General features: G+C 39.4%; 1 protein-coding gene across 1 annotated transcript in view; it reads left to right on the top strand.

Moving 5' to 3' along the window:
* Window positions 1–8,805: 8,805 nt before the first annotated feature.
* Window positions 8,806–12,133, top strand: part of LOC150081673 (uncharacterized) — a 180,856-nt gene continuing 177,528 nt past the window's right edge. The window contains exon 1 of the mRNA XM_090380279.1: window positions 8,806–8,923. Coding sequence (XP_090236405.1) covers window positions 8,887–8,923 — 37 coding nt within the window. The 5' untranslated portion in view covers window positions 8,806–8,886. The remainder of the gene's footprint in view (window positions 8,924–12,133) is intronic.

Below are 12,133 nucleotides of genomic sequence, written 5' to 3'. Positions count from 1 at the left end.
GTGGAATATGGTGTTAGATGAGTTCTTAGTGATGGATCTGGGACCCGTCAGGACACAAGCATTCGCTGATGATCTGATATTGACCGTGGGAGCGGATTCCCGGGCCCAGTTGGAAACCCACGCAAACCAAGCACTGCAGCAACTCCAGCAATGGGCCGCAAAACACCAGCTAACAATTTCACCCACAAAGACCTCTTCAATCCTGCTTAAAGGAACCCTGCAATTGCGACGACCACCGCAAATAAAAATTAACAATGTCACCATTAAGTTTGTAAACCAACTTAAGTACCTAGGCGTGGTGCTGGACAACAACCTCTCGTTCCAGCTGCACCTAAAGTACATAAGAAAAAAAATCAGGAGCTATTCTGCACTGGTAGCCAGAGTTACTAGGAAAGATTGGGGACTCAAAAAAAGAGCCCTGACGCTATATTACAGGACAACGTTTCTCCCAGCAATTACTTACGCCTCAGCAATTTGGTTCCCAAAAACTGCACTGGCAGTGAATAGAAGAATTCTGGACATGATCCAAAGGACCATACTCTTAACTACGACGCGTGCGTGTAGTACAGTGAGTACTCCAGCACTACAGGTACTCGCTGGAGCGCTTCCTTTGGACCTGGAGGTCGTTCACACAGGTCTGCTATACTTGCTATCCAGGGGAGTGGCGGCCACACATCTGGACTACACAACTGACCCAGCGAACAACCTAAAAACGGAAAAAACTAGATTACAGAACCACCTGCTAAAATTATGGCAGAGAAGATGGACGGAGACCACCAAGGGTGAGATAACCAGAAGATATCTACCTGACCTCCAGAAAATCTACCCAAAACAGCCGACCTGGTACTTCCCAGGGTACCATTTGACATCTCTAATAACAGGACACGGACCCTACAATGAGAAGCTGCACGGATTCGGACTCACTGAGGACCCAAACTGTACGTGCGGGGAGACAGAAAGCTGGAATCACATAGTGTACGAGTGCCCACAATATGAAGACCTCAGAGGAGTACTTATAACAAAAATAAGATACCTACCAAAAGGATTGGAATCCCATTTCATAGATACTGAGGATGAATATAGAGCATTATCCCAGTTCGCACAAGACCTCTTCATCAGGAGAAGGACATTAATCACCATCTACAATGACTGACATCAAGTACCACTATTGAGACACCAGCCAGCACAATGTAAAGGCTGCAACTAAAGATGAGGGACACAAGCACAAGGACGGAGCTTGCCCCATGAATAAAGAAACTTGAAACAATAGCTGCCAATAGCCATATGGCGATCTGAAGAGGGCACTCTAGCCTCCTTCACCTTTAAACCTACTTCCCTGGGGGGAGGGGGGACATTTTCGTCCTCCTCTCCTCTCCACCCTATATCTTCTACTCTGGTGGGACATGGGCATGTCCCACTGAAAACTGGGGCTACCTACTCTATTGGCCCCATATTTCTGTCTTTCTCCCCCCAGCCTTCTGCCTCCCCCCCTCTCTATCTATAAGCTAGCGAAAGCCCTACCCAAAAACCTAACATATCTAAATTACCTTACGCCCATAACTTGGCCTAGCAAAACTAAGCGATTCTACCCCTACGTCGACGCGTTTCTGTCTCTTTTTTTTTTTTTTTTTTTTTTTTTTTTTAAGGTCCTAGCCGCCGAAATCTCAGGAAATTAAGTGGCAGGACCTGCCAGAGTGAAACAGACTACTGGGTTCCTGGTCTGCCTCCACGGGGCGTAAGTGGGGCAACGTTGGGCCTCAGTAGGGGCCCAGCGGCTAAATGACCAGATGAACAACGGTACAAGGCATCACACATATACAAAGTCCATACACTTTTAAATCTCTGGCTTTTCCAGTCAACTGGTTCACCCACAATGTAAACTACGCGGAGATGGGGGGAACCCCTTGTGCCGTTTGACCCTAAATACACTTACACTTACTGAGATCTACGAACCCTTTCAAATATCAAAAAAAGTTTTGCGGACTCTTATATATATATAACTTATGCTTATGTTATGGTCGACCATCGTTTCGCGGACCCCTTGTAACTATTCTGCGGACCCCAGTTTGGGAAACGCTGTTCTAGATGATGCCATTGTAGATCTCCAGAAGTGAATCTATAAGGTACGTACAGTACTCATTCGTTTCAGAAATAACTGGGGAAATTGATTGTGGCTTGCACATCGTGACACTGAAAGATTGCTGTAATAATTTTCTCTCTTCTGATAGTTGATAGCATGACGATTAAATTTAGTCAGTCCTTCCAGTATCAATGTGCTAATATTGTTACGAAGTTGACTCCTTGATGGATAATACAGTGATTTCCCTTTTTGATTATGCTGTCTAAATATTTCTTTATTGCCTTTGATTTTTTCCCTATTAAATATTCCTCTGGCTTTCAAGAAGTTAGTTCTATCTTTAGGTATGTTTGTCATTTACCATATGTCTTTAAGGTATTTGTTTTACACTAACAGAGGTGTCAGGTTATTTGTCCATCATGCTTTATTCTCCGGTTGAAATCGCAATTGTTTTGAGTGACTGTAATGAAATGAATCCGCCACGTGAAGAGATAAATTTACAGATCGAGATCAGTGACGTAGCCAGGTTTTGAAGTGAGAGGGTGAAAAGGGATAAAATAGGCGCCGATTTTTTTTTAATATCATTTTTTGGCAGATGAATATTCATCTGCCAAAAATTCAATCGTGCATAAATTATCATCTTCTTCAAAATATTTAAATCTTTAAACTTTTCAAATGTACTCTTAGTACTGTTTATAAAGGAATCTAGTAATACCAAAAAATTTTCACAAACAAATTTCCTGCTGGCATCACTTGGACCTTCATCGTGAGCAAGTTCTTCATGATACCTCTTTTTCTTGCACATTCTTTGCTGTTTATATGCACTTGTTACAGTGCATTTCTGAGCAAGAGCAGTTGCTTCTTTCCAGCACTTTTAGTTTATTATCATAGTTTCTTCTAAATTCTGTCAGATACGCTTCTAAACTTTGAACAAAGCTTGCAGCAGTGACCATATTGTACTCCTCTGTAAATAGGATGACAATTAAAAAGCTTTATTTAATTATTGTCTCCAGAATACAATCAGAACCAAAAATTCATATGTGCGGAGCAAAATCCTTGTTGCTTCTGCTAACTGCTTAGGAGTACAGTTTTTCAATTGACCAGCAGCAATTTTCTTCAAGGCAGTAACTGATGCAGATAAGTTTTGCAAAACTGATTCTACTGCTGCCTCTCTAGATGCCCACCTAGTGTCAGAAAGCCGTTTAAGGGTCTTACGTTGCTCTTTTTTAAGAACTGTTAATCTTGGCAAACTACTTGAAAAGTAAGTATAAATATTCTCCAGACTTCCAAAAAATAGTTTGGCTTGAACGTTACAGTTAACTGAATCAATAAACCAAGTTTAAATTATGCACACAGCAATGCAAAAACAGCGCAGAAGGTACAACTTCTTTAACCCTTTTCTGGAGCCCTGATAGTTTACTTGAAATTGTGCTAAAACCATAAAATGACTAACCATAGCACATTTCTATAGGAATATCTAGTTCTAATGAAGCAAAACGAAGTAATTTGTAAAAATTTTCTGCATTCGCGCTTGGGAACTCTAAAAACCGAAGATACGTTTCAAGGATTTATCGGAAAAGACTGTAATAAAAATCTACTAACCAATAAGAAACGTAACTTTTATTTAAAAGACATTATTTTTAAAAGAAATTGTACCAGAATATGTAATTTTATTGCAAAACTTTCACATTATGGGCTTTTATCAAGCAATAACTTGCTAAGCATAAACTAAAAAAAATTACCATATGTCATTATTGAAATATCTTCAGATGTTAAGCATAAAAAATGGATTCATTGGGAACTTGGAAAGAAGTAGGACAAAATTTATAGGGGGAGCATCCCCTGGCTGCGCCCCTGATAATGATCACAGGTTTTTAATTGTGTACACTAGTTTTCTTTAATGACCAGTTCTTCCGACTGTTATACCACGTGAATATTAAGATAGTTTATTTAGCTAATGACTGAATCCATAAACATTAAGGTAACGTTTCGGGAACCTTGTCGGAACCCATCCTGAGACCATACATGGGATGTTGCCAGCCTCCTGTTTGTCCAATGTGTCAATTCCGACTGTGCATTTTCCGGAATTGAGACATTCGGCAAGCAGGAGGCTGACCACAGCCTATGTATGGTCTGAGGATGGGTTCCCTAAACTCAAACCCTTAATGTTTAGGGATTTAGTCATTAGCTAAATACACTATCTTAATATTCGCGTAGTATACGAGTAGTCATTATAGAAAACTAGATTTCATTGAAAACGATATCTAACGTCCTTCTCCAACTATATTAATTGTGGACAATTTTTGTGTCTTGAAGATCATCAAGACAAACAGTGGGTGTAATTGAGACGAGTAAGGGCGAAAAATTAATAATATAAGGTTCTTGAGAAATACAGTGTGGTCAAGAAAGTACGCAACACTTTTGCTTGCCTGTATTTTTTTGATGTATTGGTCTGACTTGGATGGGATTGGTGTCATTAAGTGCAAAAAACACGGGAGATAGTTTTTACTAGTTAGTGACGCGCTCTAGCAACGAAATTGTGGAAGGAAGATGAAGTACACCACTGAGCAGTATGTTTTTTATGTTATAAAGGTTTTTAGTAGTTTTATTTTCTATCCAGTGAGTTTAAGGTAATTTGGGTGCAGGAAAGGTCCAGAAAAATTTCTCCACGATTTCCTACACGATATGAGTTTGTATTTGTCTTGGCCTAGATGACCTTACAGACAGCCAGAAGAATGTATGCATTAAATCTCTGTGCTAGCAGCATGTCATGCATTAGAAGCTGACTTAGATCAGATGGTAACTTCCTGCAGCTGAGTGTTTCTAGTGATAATCATGATGCCACAATGACTGTCTGAAAACAAAATGAATCAAATGCTTTGCTTAGGAATGGAAACTGCAGAATTTCCAGCCTTTTAAAACCCTGTTCACATTTTCGATCGTCAAGGATGGATACTCATTGTTTCTACCATGTGACAATGATGAATGTGGGACTCTAGTGCAAAACACTGAGTTTGCAACATGCAAAGGTCAAGAGTCCATAAATATCAGGGGTTTTATGCATAACCCAATGATAACATCCCGCCACTGCAGTACACACACATACAAACAATTTTTGGGTTACGAAGGCCAGGCGAACAGGTTTCTTTACTAGAATGACGCACAAACAACTACATCCTTAAATGTTTGTAACTCTTGGAAGTTTAATAGCAGAAACTGCATCCTGTCCACAGTCAGGATGCAGTCAGTGAACAGTCAGTTGCTTCATGATTTGTTTAAGTTTTCATATAGGCCATTAGTAATCTATAATAGCATACTATTGAAGCACATGAAATGATTTTTTTGACCTACGAGTTTGAACCGGGAAGTTGAATCAGTGATCCGCTTCCGGAAGTTTTGCTGTATCATCATGAAGTTGCTTTGATTACTAACAGGTTTGTTGTTATTTAATGCATTGCTACACTAATAGAAAACCCAGCCTTGAAAACCCAATTATGTGTGAGCAATTTGCTTACACATAACTTTATTTTCCGGCTGTCCAGCGCGAGGGTTGGATACCAGGTCTAAGATGGTGAAAATGGTGCCCAACCACTTTCACCATCAAAAGGCTGTTCAGACCAAATAGTCTTAATTTTGAACTTCATTTCCGCATCGTATCTTTCAGGAAGTTAATTAGGTTCTATTATACCTCGACAGCAGTTTTGTCGATGTATAATAAAAACTCAGTCATTTGCTCTAACTTTAGCAGCACTGGTCACTAACCATCACCTCTGCTTTATTTAATCTATGACCGTGCTTTCGCTGTCTTTCTTATGTGTACTATAATATATCGATTTATTTATTTTTTATTTTTATTAATAACAAGATACACAACAGGTAACCATTAACAGTGTATCTGAGATCAGAACAATGAACGCAATAACAATAATAAGAGATCCAACAGGAAGATAAACATTGATATAGTTTTCAAACATTAAAATCATATATACAAAAGAAGATTGCATTAAGTTAAGTTACCGGTAAAACAAGTAATAATTAATCAGTTAGAGAATAGAAAAATAATAAAACACATAATAATAATAATAAACTACAATAATTAGATGAGAGCTAGTCACTTTGCATTTGAATAGAGGAGGCAAACTTGTGGATGGAGTTCATCAGTGATTGGGAGTTATCAAAGAAGTCAATGAGAGAGTCATTTGCTGATTTGCTGATTCTGTTCAGTGGACTGAACTTCATAAAACCCGTGGTGGCAGAGTCAAGGCGAAACGGTGTAAGGTTCCAGACTTGTCTACAAGGAGCATTGAAGTTGATTTACTAAGGATATCAGATGCTTCATAAGTTCTAGTGATTACTTTTACTAGAAGGGTGATGTCAGAAATAACTCTTCTAGTGAACAGAGGCCTCAGATGAAAGTAATCACACATCGATTCATAATACACTGAGTGATAGAATAGAGGATTACAGTACGTAAGGTAATGGACAAATTTTTTTTGGACTGCTTCAATTTTGTTAGTTAAAGTCTGTGTGAGGATTCCAGATGGGTGAGCTGAATTCAAGGATTGGCAGAACAATAGTTTTATAAAGTATAACCGCATATCTGTAGTTTTTGAACTTGTAAGTGTTCCTTTTGATGAATCCCAGTGTTTTGAATGCTTTACTGGTTATTTTAAGGACATGGGCATCGAATTTAGCACTGCTGGAGAAGAAAATCTCCAAGTCGTTAACTTGGTCACACCTTTCGATGATCTCAGAGTTAATAGTGTACTCCGTATTTATTACTTGTGGAGATCTGCCGGATGAGAAAGAGATTACTTTGCATTTCGAGGGGTTAGTAGACAAGCCATTCAGAGATAGCCACAGAGAGAATTTATTGAGAGCACATTGAAGCTGTTGAGAATCGGTAAGCTCCTTCACTGCTGAATAGATAGATCTTAAGATCATCTGCATAGAGAGCAACTTGAACATTGGAGGTGTAGATGAAAGAAGGAAGATCATTTACGAAAATAATGAAAAGTAGAGGACGTAAGGGGGAGTCTTGAGGTACTCCATTTAGTGGTATAAAACAATCTGAGTTCACTTGATTGATGATAACGCCCAAGGAACAATGCGTAATATAGCTGCGTAGCCATGAGAGCAGAGGGTCACGGATACCATATAGCTTAAGTTTTTCCAGAAGTTGTTCGTGCGGGACTTTATCAAATGCTTTAGATATATCAGTGTAGACTGCATCAACTTCAGAGGGCCGACCGGGCTAGCCGGGTGGGTAAAGTTCCTGCCTGGCAACCCAAAGGTCGCGCGTTCGAATTCCGCCTCGGGCTTGGATCAAAGTACTGCAAAAACCTTGGGAGGTGCATTATGGCCACAGAAGCCGATGCGCCAACAACTACCCCCCCCCCCAAAAAAAAAAAAAAAAAAAACTTCAGAGGTGTATTGCCAGAAAGGAAGAAAATTTGTGACTACTGACTTGCCACTGCAGAAACCATGTTGATTCTGATCAATGAAAGGCCTGAAGAATTCGAAGAGATTTAATGTTTCTACATTCGTTAAGCTTCCTCCCCACACCGGGTGGAAAAGGCCCGGGTTCGAATCCCGTCGATGACGGGAGGAACTTTAGTGGGCTTTTTTCACTCCGTGGCTGAGTTAGTCGGTCTCAGGCGTAGATAGCAAGGTTTTTTCCCTCAGAAACTGAGGTTTTTTCGTCCAGCAAAACAGGCAAATCGACCAGAAGAACACACGCAATTTACAGACACGAATACGGGTTAATGTAATTTCATTTATGGGTAACCCTAACACAGTAAAATTCGTTAAGCTGCATGTTTCCCCTCCCAAGTTCATGGCGACGTCATTTCTTTATTTTAGTTCTCCGCATCTAATTAATCTTAATAGGTTCAATTACTTTATTGGCCTTCAGTTAGTAAATCTTAACTCGAATATTCAACATTCATAAACCCTCTCTATATTTCGTAATCTCGAACTCAGTTGCCATCTCAGTTGTAACCATCTGTTGGCACCGTAGGGCATATTAAACGAGATCTCCAGTATACATTGAGGGCTGATATTGTAGTTTTGACAGCCCTGACGATAGGAGGTTCAGGACACCCTAGACCGCATGTCCTGACTATCCTATCGTCATCAACTTCTACCTGTTCCTTTTTCTATTTGGGCTTGATGACAAAATTACAGTATTATGCCCTAGCTTATGAAGAATGGTTTGCATTAGCTGTTAATAATCCATTTAACCCGGAGTCCGACTCTAAAGGAGAATCCAGGTCCTGGTTTGTTTTTTGGAATTCTGTTGGAAGAGTTCTTCCAACAGAATTCTAAATCTGACGGATTACTAATAAATTAAACTAAAATTTAGTCAAGTGAGACAGTGTCATTAATTGATTCATACTTAAGAAACCCATGTAATGCCCTTCTTCAGGCAGCCCATTAGATACTAAAAGTAGTAGCATAAATACAAGAGATTTGCTCATTTCAGAATTGTTTATTGTTTGTAATCAAAGGACGCCCACATAATTTAATTAATCAGTACAGAAAACTTCGTGAATTGTGAGAAATTTCTAATCGGTTCTTGGTTATCTCGGGTTAGTCAACTAATTCCGGCCGTGCCTGTTCCTCTTCTACCTGAATGTAGGTTCAAACAAGTGGCTTAATTCCAAACACTCACACTTCCTTTCCTTTGTATCCTGCATCACACTTCTGGTTCCGATGTACTCAGTAGTGGCAAGCAAGTAAAAAGAAAAGAAGCGTTGTTAGATCAGATCTTTTTGGTTTGTGCTGGAAATGGATTACTGGTGGATTTAATGGCGCGGCAAATGGAGCACCAAAATAATGGCCAAGGTAAGCTAAACAAATAATAAACTTAACATCTTTATTGTAAAAGTTGAAATGAAAAGTTTGAATGTTGCTTCATATTTGTTAAGTATCTGATTTATAGCATAATAAAGTATTCCTACAGCATAATATAAACAGTAATAACTATATACTTCCATTTATAATGCGCTTTCTTAGAACGAAACTCCCCAGTAATTAAGGGTGGGGGGTTACACTAAAAAGTAATAAAAAGTATTATTAGAGGAGAATATTCAGAAGAGGTGTTCAGAGAACGTTATTTTTATATAATACGACCAGGGAAAGCTATAAAATATAAATATCTCTTCACTTTAGGCAAAAGAAATTCATATGAATACAAGGTTGTCACATGTGGTGACTCTTTGCTGGATGTCGATGAAAAAAAATCAAATGTAATACGGGCTTAGAATTGGCTATGCAAATAATTTGCTATAGCCTCGTTTGCTTGGCTTTGCTGTTAGCGTTTTGTATATATATGTCGATGTGCCAGGTTCACCGTTGGGTGGGCAGTGTCCTGGAACTTGGGCCTTTAATAAGGTGTATAAATTGTAAATTTTAAATTCTATAAATTGTAAGATATAATGTCTGACCTCATTGAAACCAAACTGGTAGGTTTGAGCTATCTGTATAGCTGCATAAGTTGTGAATGTGAAGGTTAATGTAGAAATTGGTGCCTTCAACACATTGTAATTACTGAGTTCCAAGTATTATGAACGACTGATATGCAAAGTATAACACTATAGGTTGATTACTTTACAGGTAATATACTGATGTATATTTGGCTCTCAGCTGATGTAAGTCTTTATATCTTTATTGCAGGCAGTGATTGGTTACATGATTGCCAGATGCAATAATACCCACAACAGCGACAATGCTAGGGGTTTAACATTAAATAACTTATACAGGAAAAATTACTTAAAACATATTAGGACATAAAACGTATAATTACATATTTTACATATAAAATTAATATTAACATGTGAAATGAAGACACATGAAAGGACGATGACAGTCACTCGGTTGAAGACGAAAGCTGGTCCCTGATGATGCGTCTTCTGTACGGTTTGTCCTCTATGAACTTTTTGTAGTCCACATCCATCTCCTGGACATTGTGGAGCATCTCCATGGGCAGGAATCTATCCCCTATACTGAGCCTCCACGCCACAGCCTGCAGAGAGGGGAGGGCTCTTAAGGGTTTTGGTGGGATCCTCCAATTGCACATCTGCCAGAAATTTGGCGTATTGACTTCACCCGCTATCATTTTAATTGTCACAAGCAAGCGGAGGGCAAATATCCGTTTGGAGACTTTTCTGTAATTTAGAAGTTGGGTGATATCTGAAGTATGTATAAGTGGTGGCAGTTTATGCTTGAAGAGGACCCACCGAATAAGCCAGTACTCATCAGATGCGATGGTTTTTAGCGTGGTTTTCGTTGCCGACGCCCAGATTTCTGACCCGTAGGTGATGACTGGCTGCAGAAACCGGTATATGTATTGGAGCGTGTACTCAGGCTCTGTGACATGAAGGAGGTGTTGTTTGGCAAGCCATCTTGCTCTGCAGACCTTGTTGTGAATGTCTGCAACATGGTGTTTGAAACTGAGTTTAGGGTCGAATATAACGCCGAGATCTTTGTGCTTGATGACTGGGGTGATGGGGGTTCCGTGGGTTTCCAGGTTTACTTGCGATGGGTTTGATTTGAGGGAAAATACCATTTGTGCAGATTTTTTTGGATTTATCTTAAGAGAGAACTGTGCCAAGTATGTAATCAGATTCTTGAGGCTGTTGATAATGTTTCCAGAAACAGAATCAGGTCGGGCGGTCCCGTTGATCCGATAGAGGAGCTTCAAGTCGTCTGCATAACTGATAAATTCTGTTTGCTGACACAGGAATGGGTGGATGGCAGCCGTAAAGAGGAGCCCTGAGAGAAGTCTTAATATATAGTCAAATATGAGGCTATAGTACATTGGTCTCAGGCAAGGGACTTATTTGATTGTAATCATTGCTGTTAAATTGGTGGAGCAAGATGTTTTGCTAAACTATAAATTGTAAATAATGTACAATTACTCTTCAGCAGCGGATAGGGGAAACCCTGAAGCCCGCAGAAAATAATAAAATACTTTGTGGTCGATTTTTTATTTACTGGACGGAAAACCCGAGTTTCCGGGAGAAAAAACCATGAACCCGCTCCATTGAGACCGACTAACTCAGCCACGTTGTAAAAAAGGCCCATAAAAATTCCTCTCGTCATGGACTCGAACGCAGGTCTTTTCCACCCGATGTAGGGATGAGGGCGATTCTACCAACTATACTACCCACGAGTGCTCCACTAAATATTCCGCCGGACCGAACCTATTGGTAACTCTCTAGGAGACTTCCCGATCAGCTATTGTATGATCTCGCTGCCTCTACTCTGCCAGATAGACTTATGGACGACTGATATGCAATGTATAATTGGTTGATTATACATACTCCATCGGACTGGAGGGAGTCCGAAGAGTATGTATGCGGGGGAGGATATTTATTTTGACTACTAAATACATCATGATTAGTTTGACTGTTCATGATGTATTTAGTAGTCAAAATAATATGACAAACTTATCTGCGGAAAGACCTAAACCTCCCAAATACTTCATTCATTTCACAAATATACGTGGTCTCAGCTGCCATCTTAATGATGTCCATTTCCACTTGCAGTCTGCAAAACCCCATGTACTTTTAATAATATAATTCTAATTATCGGTTGATTAAACCATTGCTCTCGCAATTATTCCTGTATGATTCCTTTCGCTTCAAAGATGGTGCTTGTACATATGTCCTCTCTGATATACCTTGTCAGAGACTTATTAATTTGGAATTTCTTCCTTTACAACTTCTCTGGCTTTAAATCTCTCTACTTCATTCTGTCAAATTCATCTGTTGCCTCTGTCCTCCCAACTGCACTAATCACTTGGAACTCTTTGACTTCCTCTCTTTGAAACTTGACTTTCTTTCTCCAGTCTAACTTTCAGTGAGATAATTTTCCTTTGTGATTTTTATGATCACAACTCCAGCTGGCTTCTGTTTTATAGTCACGGCTGGTCGAGCTGTTGATGCTTTTACTGATTTCACACAGATTGTTCCTTTCAATACCAGAATACCAGGCAATAACCACACAGTCAACATACTTTATCTTTTTCTCACAAACAGTCCTTAGTACACG

Source organism: Mastigoproctus giganteus, chromosome 8 (assembly GCF_048544385.1).
Source record: "Mastigoproctus giganteus isolate SK-2022 chromosome 8, ASM4854438v1, whole genome shotgun sequence".
Lineage (NCBI taxonomy): Eukaryota > Metazoa > Arthropoda > Arachnida > Uropygi > Thelyphonidae > Mastigoproctus > Mastigoproctus giganteus.
This window is presented reverse-complemented; position numbering and strand designations above follow the sequence as displayed.